Source organism: Artemia franciscana, chromosome 20 (assembly GCF_032884065.1).
Source record: "Artemia franciscana chromosome 20, ASM3288406v1, whole genome shotgun sequence".
Taxonomy (NCBI): domain Eukaryota; kingdom Metazoa; phylum Arthropoda; class Branchiopoda; order Anostraca; family Artemiidae; genus Artemia; species Artemia franciscana.
Genome location: NC_088882.1, coordinates 29,956,992 through 29,980,301, shown reverse-complemented (window position 1 = coordinate 29,980,301; position 23,310 = coordinate 29,956,992). Strand labels below are relative to the sequence as shown.

At 35.2% G+C, this 23,310-nt stretch overlaps 2 protein-coding genes across 5 annotated transcripts in view; one reads left to right on the top strand and one right to left on the bottom strand.

Annotated features, from left to right (window-relative positions):
• LOC136040096 (phosphorylase b kinase gamma catalytic chain, skeletal muscle/heart isoform-like) overlaps window positions 1-9,191 on the top strand; it is a gene marked incomplete at its 5' end in the record, with an annotated part of 62,159 nt that extends 52,968 nt beyond the window's left edge. For both annotated transcript variants that reach the window (XM_065724188.1, XM_065724187.1), the window contains 2 exon segments: window positions 1,081-1,239; window positions 5,117-9,191. In XM_065724188.1, coding sequence (XP_065580260.1) covers window positions 1,081-1,239; window positions 5,117-5,248 — 291 coding nt within the window.
• A 6,730-nt stretch (window positions 9,192-15,921) lies between these two features.
• Window positions 15,922-23,310, bottom strand: part of LOC136040099 (A-kinase anchor protein 1, mitochondrial-like) — a 112,806-nt gene continuing 105,417 nt past the window's right edge. For all 3 annotated transcript variants that reach the window (XM_065724193.1, XM_065724192.1, XM_065724194.1), the window contains one exon: window positions 15,922-21,584. In XM_065724193.1, coding sequence (XP_065580265.1) covers window positions 21,486-21,584 — 99 coding nt within the window. In that variant the 3' untranslated portion in view covers window positions 15,922-21,485. The remainder of the gene's footprint in view (window positions 21,585-23,310) is intronic.

The window sequence follows — 23,310 nt, the reverse complement described above, 5'->3', positions numbered from 1 at the left end:
TCTTTGTTATTTTTTCTGCAAGTCGTTTTGATTTCTCCGCCTTTCAGTTTTTTTTACTACTTTATATCTTTAGCGTGTTTTTTTATTTTCAGCAATACAAAGCCAAATTGTTTGATCCGAGAAAGGTGTTCTGTTTTGTAATTCTGTTTTTCAATAACCTGAAAGTCTCTTTGTTATTTTTTCTGCAAGTCGTTTTGATTTCTCCGCCTTTCAGTTTTTTTTACTACTTTATATCTTTAGCGTGTTTTTTTATTTTCAGCAATACAAAGCCAAATTGTTTGATCCGAGAAAGGTGTTCTGTTTTGCAATTCTGTTTTTCAATAACCTGAAAGTCTCTTTGTTATTTTTTCTGCAAGTCGTTTTGATTTCTCCGCCTTTCAGTTTTTTTTACTACTTTATATCTTTAGCGTGTTTTTTTATTTTCAGCAATACAAAGCCAAATTGTTTGATCCGAGAAAGGTGTTCTGTTTCGTTATTCTGTTTTTCAATAACCTGAAAGTCTCTTTGTTATTTTTTCTGCAAGTCGTTTTGATTTCTCCGCCTTTCAGTTTTTTTTACTACTTTATATCTTTAGCGTGTTTTTTTATTTTCAGCAATACAAAGCCAAATTGTTTGATCCGAGAAAGGTGTTCTGTTTTGCAATTCTGTTTTTCAATAACCTGAAAGTCTCTTTGTTATTTTTTCTGCAAGTCGTTTTGATTTCTCCGCCTTTCAGTTTTTTTACTACTTTATATCTTTAGCGTGTTTTTTTATTTTCAGCAATACAAAGCCAAATTGTTTGTTCCGAGAAAGGTGTTCTGTTTTTCAATAACCTGAAAGTCTCTGTTATTTTTTCTGCAAGTCGTTTTGATTTCTCCGCCTTTCAGTTTTTTTTACTACTTTATATCTTTAGCGTGTTTTTTTATTTTCAGCAATACAAAGCCAAATTGTTTGATCCGAGAAAGGTGTTCTGTTTTGCAATTCTGTTTTTTAATAACCTGAAAGTCTCTTTGTTATTTTTTCTGCAAGTCGTTTTGATTTCTCCGCCTTTCAGTTTTTTTTACTAGTTTATAGCTTTAGTGTGTTTTTTTTTATTTTCAGCAATACAAAGCCAAATTGTTTGATCCGAGAAGGGTGTTCCGTTTTGCAATTCTGTGTGTCCGCTCTATGGTTCGCATTCAGCGACTGAAACAAACTCCTGAACCGCTTTCAGTTCCAATGACTCGAATTGACCCTTATCGATCAAGAGTCATGAGAAAGGTGAGTGTATTTTCATATTGTTCTTCTAAAAAGGTAATGCTGCTATCTTCTTGTTCTTCTAAGTAAAAGAGAAAGGTTAGTGTATTTTCATTCTAGATAATAAACATAAATGTATTAATTGAGAAAGGTAACTATACTTTATATTCTTCTTCTTCTAAAAAAGCAATGCTGCTAGTTTCTCCTTCTAAAAATGCAATGCTTCTTCAGATATGATTTTATCTGAAGGAGAAAGAATGTCTGCTACCTTGTAGTAGAAATAAACAAAAAAAAAAAAATCAGTATTACCACAAAATGCTACGGATAAGTTTTTGAAAACGAATATTAAATTTAGACTCTCTTAAGTAGGGTTCAGATGCAGGTCCAACAAGACCTGCACGTATAAATATGTATGTCCTGGCCGTGCAAATTGCTGAAGTGTGGATGTCCATCCAGACATGCATTTGGACGCCACCGTTAAGTGTAAATAGTAAAAATGGTAAAAAAAAGCTTCCTGATTGGTATAATTTGGTATACCTGAGTACAAAGCTCCAGACTCTAGAACTGAATATTTTGCTTAAGCTGCGGCCAAGCACCGAATTTATATAGGAACGGGAACTCTCTGAACATTAATGTTTGGACAAACACGTGTAAGCCTAAACGTTTAAGTTTTAAATACTTTAGACGCTCTTTAGTACGGGCAAAGTTGGAGCTAATGTGTCCAAATCAAGAGAAAATGACAGTGAAAAAGGAAAAATGAGCCATATAGTACCATAAGGGCAAAGATATACTAAAGAAAACTTGCTTGTCTCTCTGGATGCTTGAATTTATGCAGGTTTATCTTAGTTTTGACTAGTTTCTTGTAGAAACTAAATTTCTGTTGGGAGGGGGGAATGAGGTCTGGAGGGGGTAGAATCCCCTCCTTAGCAAAAAGTCCCCTCCTTAGCTGTTATCGGTAGAAACAGTTGGTATTTAGAACAGTATTGTTGTCGCATGACACGGCAAAAACCATTTTAATCAAATACCAAAGGGCTTTGGGTTTTTGATTTTTTTTTTTTTAAGGGGTTTGGGCCAAAACCCTAAAGAGTATTTTATCACGGGATAGCATAATGCTCCTCATATTTACTATAAACCTAATCTTTATTTAGCCTACTCTAAATACCGAATTATAAGCGTAGTCGAATTGACATATTCAAGTAGTCGAATCGACAGTAACCGAATTAAATAGTCATGTCTATTTTTTCATCACATACTAGGTTTCGGACCTGTTTGCAAAATTTTCCCATCACCCACATTAGCTTTTGATCCACAAACACTAGGTTTTGATCCAAACCCGGCTTCTGGCAAGATTGAGCCATCCCATTTGCTATTAAACCCAATCGAACCCAACTTTTTCTTTTCAGTTCTTGTCTCTTATTCTAAACTGTTTTTTCTTGCTGTGCTGGGAGTGTTCTATATTTTTTACATGCACTGCACTTGTGATATATTCCTTCTCTTGACTCCACTGTTGTTTTTTTTTCAAATTTCTCCTTTATATTTTCTCCTTTTTTCATTTTTTTTTCAAGTCTAATGTTCAAAATGAATGTTTTGATTCAGATAATTACCTACCTTCCATCAAAATTCAGTTTGTAATTTCCATGAAGGTTACTCTACTTCACTGTTAGCAGTCATGGTTCTGATTGGGTAACAAATTTGGGAAAGGTCCACCCTTACGCCGTATGTGGCAACGTAAGTAGGGTTTCCTTTTTGGGGATTTGAATTAAAATCAAGTAGTAGTGGGCATCAAGCCATGGCTAATTGTAGAAAAAGCCAAGGCAGATAGTCCGATTGAGTGAGGGGTAAATCTGGCATTAACCCCTTATTAGGATTGTATAAAAATGATGTTAGTCCATTCGTTAATAGATAAGTCTATATCTGTCCATGCGTCATTCCTATGGCAGAAGGACTAAGGTAGATAGTCATAGAACCTATAGTTTTCCATGTATTTAGATGGAAAGTGTTAATGACATAGCTGTGATCACAAACCATCCCCCATTACCGGAACTACTCAGGCCTTTCATATCACTCGTAAGAGAATTTGTCATGGGTCGTTACTGAATGGGATAGGTAGAGGTTATAAGGAAGGATTTAATTGAAATCAGACATTCATGGGAGGGGATAAAGAGTGAAGCTTTAAATAGATTTGGACAGAGGAGGGGGTGCGTGTTCAGCTGTGCTGGTCTCAAGTGGATTGGTACTGCATTGAGTTGTTTGTATTAATAGTAGTTTCAGTCAACTACACTTCCTGTTTCTATAGAACTGGTTCTAAGGAGAGTGAAGGTTGGATTTCTTACCAGTTTTTATTTTGGGAATGTGGAAGGCATCTTCATTTTCCCCCGTTTATTCCATATCGGGAAAATTGCCAAGAAAAAAAAAATGTATAACAGGTGAACTGTATGAAAAATGTCTGAATGTAGGATATATTGTGACAGCCTTAAGGTCTAACATAATTAAATGAAAAGAATGTGTTCTGGAACGGCAAGCTTATTCAAGAATTTAACTATTTACACAGTTGTGGTATCAAGTTTCTTAAAGAATAATTAAAGGGTAATTTAGGTAATTAAAGGTAATTACCCTTTCTTAAAGGGTAATTTAGTAATAAGAAAAACATCAATGTAGCACAATTTAAAGTGCAATATTAACTCGAGAAAGACTACATGTTATACGCAATAGTGTCATTATTTCTAAGCCACGGTTAAATCTAATAGACATGGCTCTTCGCAAATATGTGTTTTATTAATTTTTTTTGTTAACCAAAGGGTCACAAAAACAACAGCTAATCTCCATATAATACTACCAAAACTAAAATAAATATTAGCACGAAAACAAATGCAAAATAATCCCCGACGCAAATTCGCATGTTTGGGGTGACGAAAAAAAAAATCACATACTAACTACTAAAAGATTTCCCCGTCGAAAAAAATTCCTTACCCCTCCCCCCCCCTCATCCCTACTAAATAATTAATCGACAATTCAAGACTACTTTATTTACAGGGAACTCGAATGAATTCCACACTCTCACTCTAAAAGTCTTTACAAATCCTGACACATACCGACAATCGCCCAATCACAAAACACATGATTCAAAATTTCTTAACATACTCACTCCAAAATTTATCAACCCATCCATCTATAGAATTATTTGTAGATATTGAAAAAATCAGGATACTTCATGATTTCATACCTAATTTCAAGCTCCAAGGGCATTGAAATGATAATGAACTGACAATGAAGACTATTTGAGTTGGTGAAGTTGAAGGAAAAATGGGAAATTCAGTTTTTAATAAATCTAAAGAAATCTAAAGAAAAGAAATGGGAGGAGGGGGATCTGCAAACAATAAGCTAAAATATATGGTACCAAATAGCTAGAGAAGACCTAGTTTTGTTTTAAAGGTGGAAAGTGACTGATTTTTAATGGTTAATTTTTTGCAAGCGAAAAGCAGTGTCATATTAACGAATTAGTTCTACTGATTTACTTTCAACGTTGCAACACTGACAAAAATAAATTAAAATTTTCATCCAAGATTGATCCGAGCTCAAAAATATTTTTATTTATGATGTCTTTGATACTTCATTGAAGTTTTCCTGTTAAAACTTTAAACTTAGTTTAAATTTTTAAAACTTTCTGTTAAAACTTTTAAACTCAAGGGAACACTGGTTTTAAGATTTCCTGTAAGGTGGCCCTTTTTTTCAAGAATCCTTAATTACATAAACTTAAAAGCATAATTTTCCTACTATTTCCTGGTGTGCCGGATTGGTTTTGACTAGTTACTGAAGGCTAGGGGGCTCAACTCTCACACCGACGGCTAGTTTTCTAGCATTTCTGGAACTTCTACCTTTCAATCTAAACATCTAATTTCAGGTAATAGATGGCTGTGCTTTCCGGGTCTATGGGCATTGGGTAAAGAAAAGCGAAGGACAAAATCGTGCAGCCCTTTTTGAATACCAGCCTAAAACTGAAATCAGGCAGATGTATTTGGCAAGCGTTAGTTGACTTCATTTCTCTTAGTCCTCAATTAGTCGGAATTTCGGATTGTTTGTATTCCTTTTTTATTTTATATTCTGCATGTTTTTATAATTGAGTCCTATCTGTGGATAATTTCGTATCCACGTGTGTGTCTATATAGTGATTTGTTATTGCAACTTATATGTATGAAGATAAAGGATTGATTGGAGAATGTAGGAAAAGCAGTTACGTTATAGTATTTAGTAATAAATCTGTGCCGTAATTTCGAGTTGTTAATAATTAATATTTTAGAGGGAGGAAAGGGGGATATAGGCTGTAGTACTGCCATTATTAACAGTACGCTATTAAATTTAATCTAATGATTCTCTATTGTGGGGACCCTAATTGACCTTATGCAAATTGAATTTGTAATCAAATAAATCAATGAAAGCCAAGTTGTTCCATCAAATTCTTAATATTTTCCTATAGCAATAAAACTTAATAGAAAATTAATAACCTACGTTGGCAGTGATTTTTAAATATGGGTTTTTAAATTAAGTGAAACTGAAAATAAAAGTGATTGAAATGGAATTCAGCACTAAATGTATTTTGTTGGAAACTTGCCAAAAGTAATTTCCCATGTCAATAACCCCATTTCTAACTAGTAGCAACTGAACAAATTAGCTTACAGTTACCAATTTATAGACGTAGTAGAGATTCATCGGAAATATTTTACCTTGTTGTGATGTTAATCCATAAAAAATGTATGGGGGGTGGTGGCAAAATTAAGTTTTCAAAATCGGGAGTGGGGGTAATTTTGTTGTTTTTAAAAAATTTCAATTATGATGCCAAAAAAGAAAAGGGTACTTTTCTATGAGAATACTCCGGCAATACGTGTTTTTCTTTTAATCAGAGGATAATGCAAATGCAGCCCCTGCCCTTCCCCCCCTCGCCTAATTTACTTCCCATATTACTATGAAGTCTCTTTTTTGTCTGGGATTTAACTTTTTTCCACTATTCTCCTTTGCCATTGCTCATGAGGCCACCCCTTGGACTATTTTTACGAAAAATATTCGGTGTCATACCCCTCCGTCTTCCAAGATATCAAGGAAGAAAACCTCCTCTCCCTTCTAGTGTTCGTTCTTATTTGAAAGGAGCAAAATTTAACAAATCTGACCTTATGTCTCTGCTAAAAAAAGAGAAGGTTTTAATGATGAGCGACGTTTTGCTTTTATTTTATTTTTGGCCTTTAAGTTTCTGAAACAAAAATTAAGTCTAATAAGATCGGAAAGTGGAATAAAAAAAAATTAATAAAATTTTATACAATCTTCCATCGCTCATAAGTGGAGAATTGGTATAAAAACTCAAAATCGCAAAGAAAAGAAGAAAGAGGACAATAAATAAAAAGAAGAACGAGAATTGGTATAATAGCAAATTCGTGTTCTTAGCTGAGAAACAGGAAGAAAGTTAAGTGAAAATATCGGTGAATAGATGTGCTCACTATTATCCTTTATTTAATCCAGAAAAAGCCTTTTATTAATATTCCTATATCAATTTTGCTACACAGACCCGTGTTTGGCGTCACTGTTGTCAAATACCAGCTCCAAAGACTGAGCATTGAATTAGGGCACCCTCAGACATAGTAAAGATAATTCACAGAAGTTGGTTCTTTATTGGATTCTTATTTTTAGAATAAAACTCAGCGGAGGGAGTAATAAAACTCAAAATCCAGGGTAGGCGCAATCTTGTTCTTTTTTCATTAAAAATATAAGAAAAAAGACGTTTTTGAATGGAAATACAAAAAAAGGCATTTTTCTAAATCTAGAAGGAACATGCCCACCCCCCTCTATTGACATGACTGATGCTACTTATTTATATGTTATTTATAAATATGTTTTTCATATATTTTTTTTTGTATTTCTTATGGCAAATTCGTTGTGATTAGTGAAATATCTATGTGATACAATTACCAAAAATCACTAACAATCTAACCGGCGGGATCGCTAATTGTTTTTGACATTTTCCAACATAAATTTAAAAACCAATCATTCATAGCTATTAAACTAGCGGGAAAACGTACGATTTTAGTTTGATTGTAAAAAATGTTGCGTTTTAAGTGTCATTTTAAAATGAGAGTGAGTCTGATTCTCATTTTGTTGGAAGATAATGCACACACGATCTGATGCTTTTCTTCTGTATTGCACGTCTTCTAGATCTGTCAATTCGCAAATTACAAAGATCGACATGTACATTTTTCGGACTGTTTTAAATTCTCTCGTTTAAATTTTCTATGCTTCTGAGCTCGAGTCAAGTATTAGGTCAATCAAGGCGCCACACGACAAAAATTTGCTATTTCGCTTATTCTATGAATCTCGTAAAACAAGTCCCAGCTTGATTTTCAGTATTTTGAAGAATAATGTAAATGCAATTTATCTAGTATTTTTACTTTTGCATTATATGTCTTCTAAGTTAGCCATACTTATATCGACTCATACGCTTTCCGAACAAATGTTTTAAAATCATCTCTTGGACATTTTCATATCCAACTGTGCTTGAATAAAAGAATTTTTTTCAAAGTTTATTTGAAGTTTTGGGTCAGTTTTGTCGCGTGAATGCTATTTGTAGCTTGGCTCATTAAATAAATCGTAGGATCTTGTAGAACGAGCATCAGGTTGGTTGTCATTGTGTCAAAGAAAATCCACTCAAGATTCATCTGACGCTATTGTTTCCCGTATTATGTGTATTCTAGATATGTCCTAATAGAATACTATTTATCTGCTTCGTGTTAGCCTTTCATTCTTTGATCTGTTGTAATTCAAAAGGCGCTATGTGATGCTTGTTTCCAGTTGATATTTCTAACCAATATTTACGCTTTCTATGATTTATTCAGGTATTCCCCGAGTTTCCCCCATCCAAGATTTCATGAAAAAGCCAACTTTCGTAAATGACAACATTGGCACAAATAAAAATCACAAATCTCTAGTTTATGTTAGCATTAATTTTTGCGGAGATTCTGAAGAACCCAATTTTCGCTTTGAGAAGCTCAAGGAATTCGCAAAATTTCCAGAGAAAGCAGAAGAACGCTTTAGTCAGCCCTGTTCGCAAAATTTTTGGAGAAACTTAGGTAATTTTTGCGGACATTTTGAAGAACCCAATTTTCGCTTCGGGAAGTTCAAGGAACTCGCAAAATTTCCAGAGAAAGCAGAAGAACGCTTTAGTCAGCCCTGTTCGCAAAATTTTCGGAGAAACTTACGTAATTTTCGCGGACATTTTGAAGAACCCAATTTTCGCTTCGGGAAGTTCAAGGAATTCGCCAAAATTTTCGGAGAAAGTAGAACTGTTCACAGCCAGCCCTATTATGCGAAATACGCTCGATCGGTTAACCCAGCCTGTTTTCCAGTACTTTCTTTGATTCTTTGATTTTTTTTCAAAATTTATCAAAATTAATCAAAAAAATGATTGTAGGTTTTTTTCAAGATTTATCAAAATTAATCAAAAAAATGATTGTAGGTTTTTTCAAAATTTATCAAAATTAATCAAAAAAATGATTGTAGGTTTTTTTTTCAAAATTTATCATAAAAATGATTGTAGGTTTTTTTCAAAATTTATCAAAATTAATCAAAAAAATTACTGTAGGTTTTTTTCAAAATTTGGTTGATCGTCTTTCTTCAAATGCTGAGAAAGTTAGACTTGAAATTAAAATAGTATGTCAAACAACAGCCTTCCGTGTATAAATAACAGGTCGTTAGAAAAAATTGAAAACCAAAACGTATTGTTCGGTCCACCCCCTCCCCTCTCTTATAATATTTTACGAGTGTAACATATTGCCTTTGAATAACTACAGATGGCTGTATATTTTTTTCTATATTAGAGTTGTTTATTCTGTTTATTTTAAAAAATTATTTTGTGTTTGTGATTCCACAAATATGTTTTTAGTTTTATTTCTTGTATTGTCTCTTTTTCTTATTTCAAATAAATATTTGAATGTTAAGACTTCTATAGCTCTTATTCAAATTCAGAGCTCACTGATTGGATATTATTGCCTCTCTGCATTCATTTCTGTGAGGTCATAATTTAATCCAAGTGAGTTCTTGACCTGAGTTAACTTTTGGAGGATTATAAACTGAAATCTAGTTTGCTTTGTACTTGACCTAGATTTTGACATTCATTAATTCAGTGCTTCTACTTGAATTAATTCAGTGACTGTTTAAATTGTATAAAACGCCTGAACTTGTATATTCTCCGGTGCTGAGTTCTATTCAAAGCAATTTGCTAAGCGGAGTTGAAGAGTATGTTATCAAAAGACATGGGATGGAATTTTTTTTATAAAGAAGCTAAAAGTTTATTGTGGCAAATAAATGCACCCGAATCGGATTGCCCAGTATGTAAGGGGAACAATGTCTAGTCATTTTAGTGATATTATTACTCTGTTAAGATCTCTTGACAGTAGCGACACTTTTGTTCCTGTATTTGTTATAAAGCGACCAACCGAGACGCCATGTCTCCCTGCCACGGCTTATAATTCTTTACTCTCGAAGCTTAATGAGCTGCAAAAAGTGGTTGTTGTAATGTCAGGGAAACTTGACAATTATCAGGTAAATTTTCAGTTATTAATAGGCTGCATGGTACAAAAAGTGCAAATCGATTGGGCCAGACTATGTCAATCAAGCTTGAATTCGAAGACTCCTTCGCTCAGTCCGCTTATTTTAAAGAAGGAATTAAATTTGAATATGATTTTTTTCGAATTCACGAATTTAAAGAAATACCTAATTGCTGCTTCAAATGCCGGTCATACGATCATCTTCAAAATGCTTGCGCCAGCAATGTCCCGAAATGTGCTGGGGCACATCTTTTCGCTAAGAATAGTCCTTATAGCGCTGTTCCCAAATGTGCTAACTATGGTAAAAATCATGCTTCTCATAGTTTTTCCTGGCCAGTATCTAAAGAACTAATGTTGCGCTCCCCGATTTCGCAATGACTTTGGTGTTTTCAATAATCTCATTGTTTAATATAAATGGCACTAAGGATAAGGACCTGATTATTGATGAGCGCTACAATGATTTTGATTTGGTCTGTCTGCAGGAGCATTGTCTTACAGACTTTAGGATCAACCTTTTGCGTCCTAACCCTCATCTTGATGTATTTTTTACTTCTCCCCATCCATTTAGCCGTCTATACGGTGGGCTAGCTTGTGTTTTTAAGCACAATCCGAATTTGGATCCTCATGTGACTTTATACCCGGATGACTTTTTCTTTGCTGTTCGTATGGACACTAAGGTTTTCATAAATTCTTATCTGCCCTATGATGATCGTTCTGCCAGATCGATGACCACATTATTTGCTCGTTGTACATGAGTACATCATTTGTACATCAGTTCTAAGCTTTATTTCCAGGGAAACAGTTAAAGTACGATCCAGGTCCTTTTTGGGGATTCTCCAAGGTACATAATAAGCTGTAAGTCGCCGTTTTTCGTGGACCAGGAAGTACTGACCTCACCTGTTGGACTTTGTACTTGCTATTGTTCAGCTGCTGAACTTTTCTGTTCAACGTGAAACTTCTGGTGGTTGATCCCTGCGCCAGCGCAATAGCTTCCTTGACAGACCTGGTAGCTCCTTGGACCAACGCGATCACTCCGTGGGCCAACATGATTGCTCTTTGGGCCAACAAAATCAGTAGTACAGATGGATGGGGACGACAGAATTGTAAAATATAAATTTGTGAGAATTAAGAGATGATTAGAAAATATTTAAAGTGGGTATTTAATCAAGAGGACAAAGAGGGAAGACTAAGGAGGGGCTTGTACTACACCCAGGGCAGATGAACTATAACAATCTTTCTTTATGTAATTGTCAGTTTTGCCCAAACCTCAGTTTTCTCGGGAATTGTTAATTTACCGTGAGTTGGGATATTTTTGATTTCTGGTACTTTGATAGTTGCTGAAGTAGATAATAATTCTGAGCTATTCTGCATCATTAATGCTTCTTTATTAGCACCGAATCCATTAAAGGGTTATTTACCACTAATTTCACATAGTGTCATCATTTGTTCGTTACTGTGTTTTATCTTTGCTGTTTTGGATCTTCTTTATTGGACCTGGATTCTAAAAAATTAGTGTTTAATTAAACATTTTTTTTGTGTTGTTTTTCGACATTATTAGAAATAATACTGCATAAGCTCCAAGATGTAAAATCACTGTACATAATGTGACCGATGATCACGTTATTTGCTCACTTAGTATTACTAAATCAATTATTTCTGTACGTGCTGAAGAACAAGATTTAGACCATCCCCGTATTTCATTGACTCTTACGCTTAATATAAAACTTACAAATATTTGTGAAATACCCTGGTCTTCAAAATGGTTTGAAAAAATTAATGAGAAGAAATCTGATTTCCCTCTCAATGTTTTTACACTAAAAAACCTGCTGTCTGCCATATGACGTTCCCATCGTTTGCTCCAGTGCATTGTATCAGCAAATTGCAAAAGACTTGGATTGCTATTATAATCAAATAATTAGATGCCTAAAAGATGCTGAGGTAGTTCCTGTGTCGTTGCAACGTGTTATATGCTGTACGCAAAAACCTATTTGGCCTTTAGATCCTAATTTAAAAACTTTGAAAAATAAAGCAAAGCTTTGGTTAAAAATATGGAACGTATGTGATAGACCGCATTGTGAATTGTATCTTGCCCCAAGCGTAAGACGCGCAGTGAATATAAAAAAATATCTCAAGTCAATGTGTTTTCACGGTATGGATTTTTTTTTGTGTCAAAGAGAATTGGCGAAAAGCTATTAATTCTGAATCGATTAAAAGTGATTGCCTTCAACGACCTGCTTGGCATGACCATTACTCGTCTATTTTTCTAGTGTGTGCATTCTTTGTATACTCATTCCCCTTTTGCTATTAATAGTACCCCCCCCCCCGTATCTCATCACCCTTGTATTCCCATTTTTCTTTCGTCTGTTCTTGAAGCAATTAAGAAACTTAAATCAGATAATGTTGATATATCTATATTTCACCTTTTATTAGATCGCACCCCCTTATTGACCATATACACCTGCTTTTCCAGATGTGTCTTTATACTTCTAGTATACCAGAGAGTTTTTGTGCGTGGTTCTTCAATTTTAAACAGGGGAAAATCTCCTTTAAATTGCTCTTCTTACCGACCTTTTAATGTCTCTTGCACTTTTAGTAAAGTTCTTGAACAGGTGCTGCTACCTTTTGTGAATAAAAATACTCTCGAGAGATAAGCAGTTTGGATTTCGGCCCAGAGTAGGTTGTCGGTATCTATCTTTGTGCTTTAGATTTAACCAAAGCTTTCGATAGTGTGTGTCATAGTCGGATTTTTTCTGCTCTTCACGGTTGTGGTGTTAAACTATCGATTATAATGCTGGTACTGGTACTCTAATTCTTTTCTTCGGCTGAAATCGGCGCCAGCTCCTATTATTAAAGTGAAAAGAGGTTTAAGGTAAGGTGGTGTTTTATCTGTGACCTTATTCAAATCATCTACTTCAGGAGTTCTGGCAAAGGTATCGGCAACCTATGTCTCTGATTTTTCTGATGTTTCATATCTTGCCTATGCTGATGACCTGCTTCTTATAAGCCATACTAAAAATGGTCTATCTCAATGGTTTAATGCTCTGTATGAAAAGTCAGTTCTCGTGTTGCTACTTCTTTTTATGGCACTTGGTATCTACCAAGTAAAAATAGGAAAAAATGAGGTATTTTTAACTTACGAATGGGTGATTGGATCTTAATAAAAATTTTATATTTAGGAGGATATCGTGTCTCAGAGCTCTTGTTTTAAATCCCGACCGGATCCGGTCGCAATGGGGGGAGTGGGGAACCTAAAATCTTGGAAAAACGCTTAGAGTAGAGGGATCGGGATGAAACTTGGTGGGGACAATATGCAGAAGTCCTAGATACGTGATTGACATAACTGGAACGAATTCGCTCTATTTGGGGGAGTTGGGGGGGGAGTTAATTCTGAAGAATTAGAAAAAATGAGGTATTTTTAACTTAAGGAGTGATCGGATCTTAATGAAATTTCATACTTAGAAGGACCTCGTAACTCAGATTTCTTATTTTAAATCCCGACCGGATCCAGCGTCATTGGGGGGGGGGGGGAATAATTTGAAAAAATGAGGTATTTGTAACTTAGGAACGGGTGATCAGATCTTAATGAAATTTAGAAGGATCTTGTGCTTTAGAGCTCTCATTTTAAATCCCAACCAGATCCGGTGAAATTGGGGGGTTGGAGGGGAAAACCGGAATTCTGGGAAAATTGAAGTATCTTTATCTTACGAATGGGTGATCGGGTCTTGAAACTTGATATATAGAAGGATCTTATGTCTCAGATGCTCCCGTATCCGGGGACATAGGGTGTTGGAGAGGGGAAACAGAAATATTGGAAACCGGAAATCTTGAAAACGCTTAGAATGGAGAAATCGAGATGAAACTTGATGGGAAGAATAAGCACAAGTTATAGATGCGCGATTGACATAATTGCAACGGATCCGTTCTGTTTGGAGGAGCGGGGGGGGGGGGGTATTAATTTGGAAAAATTAGAAAAATGAGGTATTTTTAACTTAAGGAGTGATCGGATCTTAACGAAATTCCATATTTAGAAGGACCTTGTAACTCAGATTTCTTATTTTAAATCCCGACCGGATGCAGCGTCATTGGGGGGGGGGGGACAGAAATCTTGGAAAAAATTTTAAGCGGAGATATCAGGATAAAACTTGGTGGGAGAAATAAAAACAAGTCCAAGATACGTGACTGACCGGATCCGCTCTCTTTGGTGGAATTGGGAGGGGGGGGGGGGGAGTAATTCGGAAAAATTGAAAAAATGAGGTATTTGTAACTTACGAACGGGTGATCAGATCTTAATGAAATTTGACATTTAGAAGGACCTTGTGCTTTAGAGCTCTCATTTTAAATCCCGACCAGATCCGGTGAAATTGGGGGGAGTTGGAGGGGGAAACCGGAATTCTGGGAAAATGTGAAAATTGAGGTATCTTTATCTTACGAATGGGTGATCGGGTCTTAATGAAACTTGATATATAGAAGGATCTTATGTCTCAGATGCTCCATTTTCAATTCGAATCGGAACCGGTGACATAGGGGGTGAAACAGAAATCTTGGAAACGCTTAGAGTGGAGAGACGAGATGAAACTTGATGGGAAGAATAAGCACAAGTTATAGATGCGTGATTGACATAATTGCAACAGATCCGTTCTCTTTGGAGGAGCGAAGGGGGGCGGGTGTTAATTTGGAAAAATTCAGGTATTTTTAATATAAGAACGGGTGACCGGATCTTAATGGAATTTGACATTTAGAGGGAACTCGTGTCTCCGAGCTCTGATTTCAAATCCCGACCAGATGAGTTGACATTGAGGGGATTTGGAGGGGGAAACCGGAAATCTTGGGAAACGCTTAGAGGGGAGAAATCCGGACGAAACCTGGTGGGTATAATAAGCAAGTGTCGTAGATACGTGATTGACGTAACCGCACTCGATCCGCTCTCTTTGGGGGAGTTAGGGGGTGGGGTTCAGTGCTTTGGCGGGAGCTGCACAAATTGACTTGATAAAGTCGTTTTCCTCGATTTGACCATCTGGGGGGCTAAAGGGAGAGGAAAAATGAGGCATTTATAACTTACGAGTGGGTGATCGGATCTTAATGAATTTTGATATTTAGAAGGACCTAGTGACTCAGAGCTCTTATTTTAAATCCCGTCCTTTCTAAAAGCTAACAAGCAAATATTGGTCCAATAAAAGAGTCATACTTACTCCTGCCGTTAACCTGTGCCATTTAACCAAACACTTGGAAAACTAAAGGTTCTACGACTATCTACCTTAGTTCTGCCCTAGGAGTGACGCATGAACGGATGGTAGATAGACTTGTCTATTAACAAATGAGCTGACATCATTTTTCTACATGATACCATATAAGGGCTTATGCCAGATTTGCTTCTCACTCAATCGGACTATCTGTCTTGGCTTCTTCTACAATTAGCCGTGGCTTGATGCCCAAAATTTCTTGATTTTAATTCAAAATCAACGGATTTAAAATCAAGTTACATCCCTCGTAACAAACAAGTGAAATATGCACCTTTGAAAATAAATAAATACACCTATGAAATATGCAATTTCGCATAATCCTGTAGCTGCAACTTCCCTGAAGACATAAGAGCACTTGTATCGTTTGAATTATTAGTTTCAGGTCTCTCTATCCATCAAGCCAGACTTAAGGTTTTACCTGAACTTTTTCTTAGAGAATTAACTTGCTTAGAAAATAGGAAAATACGATAGCTGTTGCCTTGCCTATTTCAGTAATTCAATTCCGAGGATTGCTGAATTTCAGCAATCAACAATTACCTTATGTTGAAACATTGGAACCGTAGGATTGCAAAAAAAGCAACAGGGAAACAACCCCTGACAAACAAAATGGTTCTCAACAACAATAATATCAATAATAAACTTTGTAATTGTTCTAAAATACGAACTGCTGTGAAACTTCGCGGCTGAAGGACACAATGCCCTCGAGCTTTGTGGTACCGGAACTTGTGAAGGGAACATAAACATTAATAAATCCTTTTTCTATATGATAATAAAAATAGTAATTGGAATTCTATAATACGAATTACAAGCGTCACTATAAAACTTTGCTGCTTCAGAATTCAGTAAGCTGTTTGGTATATTAATAGAAGAAACAGATACGCTTTTGACAGAATTACCTTATATTGTGGCAAAAAATCTATTTTTTTTCCAAAAACACAATGACAAGAAGAATATGAAACAAAAGAACAAAAAGAGAAAAAATAAAATAGAGATAAACAAGCGTCGTTGCTACAGGACCACTGAAAATGAAGCAAAAAATAATAAATAAAAGCGGCACACACTATCACTGGAGCCAAAAGAAAATCTAACATAAACAATATAAAAATTATTGGTGACAATAGTAAAGAGATTAACTTTGCGTGCCCAAAATACAACGTATTTAATATCGTTGTTTGCGGAGATATTTCTGTCATATTATAGTTAACAGACGTAAAAAAAAGATAGATTCAGCCTTATTTATAGTTTGTTGTACTTATTAAACTTAACTGATATATTCTTAACCTGAATTTCCCTTTCTAAGACATCTCCCAAAGTATATTAAAATGGATCAGCTAATTCAGACATTTTTTTTTGTTCAAAAAGGTTTATACGATATGTTAGTGAGTTACATATAATCAGAATATAATAATTAAACATAAAATCTGTTGGTAACAATAGTGGGAAGGTTAACTTTACCCCCCCCCCAAAAAAAAGTATTTAATATCATTGCTGTCACACTTCAAGGCGGTAACTACCCAGTTATCAATTTTATCAGAGTAAAGGTTTTTAGTTTTCACAAGAACTTTTTTTTAAGATTCAAACAAAGAAGAAAAAACAGCAGGTTGGGACCCCATATTGACAATATACATACAAATTACGTAAAACAGCCTTTGAACGATTAATAAGATTTGCTTCCCCCCAGGGCATATTCAGCATTTTTGCTCGGAGTTTTTAAGGGGGGGGGGTACATAAATAAGCTTATAAAAACGCATAAAAAAAACTTATATTTGCTACTTTTTGAGAAGTACAGAAATTAAAAAAAGAGGCCAAACATGGTGCCCCCTCTCCTGATTAGACCTTGGCTTCCCCAATGATGACTCATCACTCCTATCAAATGAGAAGCAATTATACCTCTGAGAATGGAGACAATCAGTAAGGACTTATTTAGATGACTAAAAGCGCAAAGTACCGATTTTTAGAGTGTCATTTACAGCCTTTAGGTGTAGCAACAAAAACTAAAAATAAAGTTTTGAAACATTTTGCAAAAAGAACTTTTTAGGATTTCAAATGAGAAAGAAAAGCATCTAAATTGTATATATTTTCTAGTGCCTTAAGTATACTTCTATCATATTGAAGTATATTTATGAAAAGCCCTGCTTTAGAAGATATGAAACCCGAGAACGCACCATCTGTACACGAAAGGGGCTATTTACCACCTCTTAAACAGCATGAAAGAAAAACAACAAAAATCTTCGTGCTTCTCGGCAATTTCACCACAAGAAATTACTTTTCTCTTTGTCACCCCCCCCCACCTCCCGAATCGAATTCCGGTTGCATACCTTGGATAACTTAATGACCCTTCTCCCCCCAAATCAAATTGAAAAATTTTAAATTACATGACATGAAACTTGCATAGTTAATACAGACTAGAATAAAAAAAAAGTTTTACATTTGTCCCCGAAGGAAAATAGACATGAAAAATTTAGACTTGCAGTCAAGCAACAAAAGGGGGAGGAGGAGTTCAACCCTACCCCATCTGAAACGCTTACAAGTCAGTTTTTAATAAATCCACAAAATTACGTTTGGCAGTCTAAGATTGTGTCTTGAATACATTTTTTCCCAGCCATAGTCAATAGCCCATACTAAAACCCATGAAAGGCACAATAAATAAGTCTTCCAAGTAGATACGTTTTGCTTTTTGGGCACGAAGGTATGCAAGAAAATTTTTGAAATCATTGAAAAAAATGATCAAAATAAAAAAAAGAAGAAGAAAAGAGAGAGAGAAATACAAGATCGATTTAAGGCCGTGATTAAGTGAACTTGAAAACGTCGAGGTTCAAAATTGAAGTTAGGGCAGCCTTCTGTCTCTCAATTCTCTAGAGACCGTCGATTGTCAAAAACCTTTCAAATAGCACTTATTCATTGGCGGAAATAGCAGGTTAATTATACCAGTTTCAGTTTGGTCTCTAGGGCGATCTGAAACGATTCTTTCTGGCAACCGACTTGTAAAAATTTCAGGTAGCTGAAAATATTCTATGGGACTGTTCGAAAACAGGAAAATACATCGAAAAATGGTTGCAATCATCTTACAGGTTATTGTCTTCTGCTCATGATAGTACCGATTTTGTTCTAAAAGCGATATCCTTCATAGAGTACACTTGTGAAAGAGAGCCAGACATTTTCTACGATTTCTAAGCAATAAGAGGAAATAGAGCAAAATCCTAGCAAACATTTTGTAGCATCTTCAAGAAGCTACGGCCTGATATTAAAAGCGGTATCTTCCGCCAATGAATATTTGAGTACTTATTAAATATAAATTTTCAATTTTAACATGAGATTTTCGAGTTCCATCAGTTCACTTAATCACGGCCTTAAGAAAGCATTTCTAAGGCTTCCCAACTTGTGCTATAGGCACAGTTACAAAGAGAAAAATAGAAAAAAACTTACGTGATAAATTTTAGTTATCTTAAGAAAACGTATATGAAAAACCTTAATTGTAGACGTACATTTTATGAAACAGCAATTTTCAAATTCTATAAATAAAACTAAGGTTTTTAACACACAACTGTGAGATATTAAGTTTTGTAATACGGTGGAAACTAACTGTCAGTAGCGTCACATTTCTAAGGACACTAGGGTGAATAAATTCAGCGTGGAAGACACTCCATATTTTGTATTCATTTATATGTCGATTGCCTGTTCTTTGGCCCTTAAGGAAATATAGTAACTATTTCAAAGATAATCCTAATTTGATCTAAAAGACACCATTAACTTTTTTTTTCATTGAATATTCCACCCCATAAAACAGTAGTGTTTCCACTTCAAAACAAAAGCGAATTCGACCTTAAATCAGACTTTTGACCTAAAAGACAACACTCCTTATTCTGTCCCTTTTCAAATACAAGTCCTCCACTCGCTAAGACGACAGAATTTTTTTTCCAAAGGTAGCATTATTTTTTTCTGCTTTACAGAAAATGAGCCTCCCACCCTCCCGAGGAAGATATACACGACCTCAGAGGAATCGTGCATTGTACCTGACAGCAAATATATCACATTTTCCCTTAATTTTAGATCCGGTTTATAACCCCCAGCCTCTGTGTCAAATATGGTTGCCATCTGGGATGAAAAGTAAATTCAACCTGAAAGACAAGTAGGATAATATTCAATTTGAAAAGTAACACTTATTCTAAGTTGCGTTGTTATTTTAATTATTATTCTAAGTTGAGGTGATACCCCGCTCTCCTTAATGAGTTCAGAAGTAAGATGAATTTAAGGGAAGACTAATATTCGGTATAATTAAACCAATTCCCTTTCTTGCCATACCAGGTTTGAAAAAAAAAAACCTTTATAATGTGTTATAAGCTTAAGGAAACGTGGCCCAGGCCCACTCTAATAAACGATCAGGCGAGGATTAAAATCATATTCCATAAACAGTCATCAGTGACGCAATAAAGAGCAGAAGATCTAAAATGTCTTCAAAAATACATCCATAGTCATAGAATTAATACTACGCCTCCCTATTACCCCTCTGAGATATATTTATGACAGACCACAAGTCGACAAGAACACGCCGAGGCCATCTAGCATTTATTCACTGCGAAAAGCAGATGACGTTCGTTTTATCGACAGTAGCGCCAGTTTCCACTTTAGAGGGTTACTTTACTCTTTGATAGAGACATGAACGAGGGCATCAGCCTTGCTCATTTAAAAAGAATGTAAGACTAAAGAGTTCTCTTAAGGAATTGGGACAAGAAATGAAATGGATTCTTTGCATAGGATGGCAACAGAACAAGAAAAAGGACAAAAAAAATAAAGTTCCTACCCAACAAAGAAAATGACATTATAAGAACATCATCAAAACGCATCTTGTTAAATATTCATTTAACAACAATATCGATAAACACTTTTACAATACGATTGTATATAAATCAACGGGATTCTGTAATTTTTTTTAGCAAGATGTACGTAAATATAATAAAAGATCTTATATTTTGACGAGCTAATAATAGTAGTTAGCCACAGGAAAATTCGCAAAACCCCCAATTTTTGGCAAAAAGTTTGCAACGATTTTGACAAATTAAGAATTGTGTCTTTATAAAATTACTGCAATTCACACCGATTTACGGTTTTTTAAGCCTACCGGAGCTCGACCCTCTCTTCTACTGAAAATAAAATTCAGATAAAACAAAAGAAGAATTTATAAATGTTATGATAAGAGTACTTGCGTGTTATAGCAACCTTATTTTGTTCTTGATCTGTAATTAAACCGGTTTTCTGTGTCCAACTGGAGATAATCAGCTTAGCCTGAGCAAGATTAAGTACTATGCAGGTATATTTCAATTAGATTAGGTAATATAATCCATTCTCGGCTGCCTGCTTTCCATAGTTTTCTGTTATAGTTTCCATAGTTTTGTTACTAAAGTATTTTATTTTCATTTAATTTTGGTATACGTCTTTATGATATCTAACTTCACTTCTTGAGCGTGGTCGCTATAACACGTAAGTACCTATGACAGCTATGTTTTTGGCTATGTAGTTAGCCACAGAAACTTCACAGCCACACAGTCTGAAATTCTCCTTGTGAAAAATGTCCGAAATTTTCGACAAAAACTTTTGAAACTACAACGCGAAGTTTGCAATAATTCAAAACGATTTACAGCTTTCCAAAGCCTAGAGGGAGCTGCGCACTCACTGATACACAAAATTGATTTAAAATCAACGATAAGAAAGGAGTTATGAAAGAAGCTTACAAAACAAAAGAAAAGAAAAAAAAGAAAAGAAAAAAAGAAACATCATGATAGCCATGTTTTTATCAAAATCGGTTTTCGGATCAATTATAGATTAAGTCCGAACCCAAGATGAAAACGATTGTTGCTTCCAAATTCTAAGATATCATAAAAAAAAATAATTGCATATAATACAATGTTTTGTTACTGGGAACAAGTCCCAGAGAGCTCCCAAAACACCTAGTTTACACAACCATAGTTGTCATGTTGTCAATATAGTCAACATATAGTCAATGTTGTCAACCATAGTTGCCATACTTTGTCATTTACACAACCATAATGAAAGCATGATTGCTCTTTCAAATTTGTCTGTAAATAATACTTTATACCCCCCCCCCTTCCGAGGACAATTCAATAGATATAAAACTAGAGATCTTCGTATTTTAATTACCCCTCATAAACGAGACCTAAACATACATAATTGGGGTGCGAAAATTTCAACAGTGGGAAATAACTATGATTAGTCGATTAAAACTATAAAAACCGACATTTCGACAAATGAGTGTCTTGACGACAATAGAAAACCAAGTACACTAATTTAAAAAAATAATTTAGTCACCAATATCAAATCTCAAAACTAAATCATGTTGGGATTTACACGAGTGATGCATCACTGTTACGCCATCTAATTTCAAGTCAACAAATTTTTGTTTTTAAAATACACCAACGTCATCTTTAGATTAATCTAGTTGATTTTTTGTTATAATATTTTCGTCGGCATCCACTTCATACCACCGTGCAACGCCTCTGTTGACCAACTCTCTATTGATGAAAATCACCTGTAAAAAAAAATCATAAAAATAATAACTTTTTACAGGTTTCTGGTTTGGACCTTTTGATTGTGGTGATTCTAAGACTGTGTGTGACATGTCTTATATAATTAGCATTTGTAGTCCATTCTTGTCATGCCCAAAGGCCTCATTTAAAATTTTTACAATTCCTAATATAAATGCAAAAACTGTTTGCTAAGCTCTTCTCAGTAGAGCATTAGCACGGCAATAAATATCAGGAAGATCAGAGTGTGAATGAGCATACACTACCCTGTTTGTCCTCTCTTTAAGGTGATACAGTGCCTTAAAATTATTTAGTAAGCTTCAGCACCGGCTGACCGGCACAAAGACAAAAGGCACATTAGTGAATTTTGCCGCAGGGCAAGCCATCATTGAGAGCAACGAAGAACTTGTGGTCTAACTTTGAAATTTGAATGAAGAGACCGTGAAATTTGACGTCTCTTTTGTCGGTGAACTTATCAAACAAAGGAGGCGAAACCACAGGTAACCCTCAAAAAGGCCAGATTACACAAATGATACTTTGCTTAAGGTGATTTTTAGCTTCAAGCTGTATGGTACTGGTTTTACCTATTTTCCTTTTTTACAAGATTTTTAGAGTAAGTTCTAACGATTCGCATGTCTTTCGAGATGACATAGCCCCTCCCTCAAAACCCTTTGGATATAAACATGAACACGAGTTTGGTTTGTGTTCAGGGACTGTTTTCTCCTTCCTCCCTGAGAAATCAAAATTTTCACGTTTTACCATCTCATTAGCTCGCATTTTTGTGTTTTTTGTTTTTTTTTTTAATATAAAATGTACAAAAGCCTCTAAAGGTCTTAAAAATGATTTCTTACAATTAGCAAAGGGTACGACGGTTTTGCTCTTTAGCCAAAACCTGTTGGGTACAAACGTGATAGCACGTCCGACACGTATGTAGGGGCTTCTTTCCCCTGAAAACGCCTTCGCCTGTGTTAGTCTCTGTTATCAATTCCACTTCCTCCACGACTAAAATATTTCTCCCTTTCCAAGTAAATACAGACTGGCCATGCGTGTCTGACAATAATCATCTGTGACGGTACTGTGAAATTACTGTGACAAAACTGAATTAATGAATAACAGTCAACCTCTATAACATTATTTCTTCCTAAGTACCTTCTTAAGCTTTTAAACACAGCCAACGTGATATAAAAGCAAAGGAAGTTGAAGCCGAAGCCTGGTAAATGCACTATTCCTTTCAATTGGCACGACTTTCTAAGACATGACGACAATACTAAAATACACGGAATAGGTATTTCCATTTAAGCTCCGATACCAATATCGGGAGATTTTTACATTATTACTGATAATTTCTTAAAAGTTTCATGTAATTCGCCTTTCTTTTTTTTTAAGTTGATCTAACCCAAAAATCCCAAATGATCATATCTATACCTATTTCTGATGCAACGGAATAGGACATAAATAAACAAGCTTTGAAGCAGGGGAGCCAATTCAGATAAATATCTGGGGTGGGGCAAGAATTCTATTTTATTTCTTAAAATGATGACACAAAAATGTGCTCTTCAGAGTCAGCAGTTCTTTTTCTTTCTTTCTTTTTTCAATGAAAATACCAAATATGGTAATTTTAAAACATGGAGGGAGGGGGATGGAAAACCTAGGAGCGGGACTAATGAGCTAGATAATTTCTTAGACCATGCTGCTTTTCCATTTAAGAGAATTGAAGAGTTTAAGAGTGAG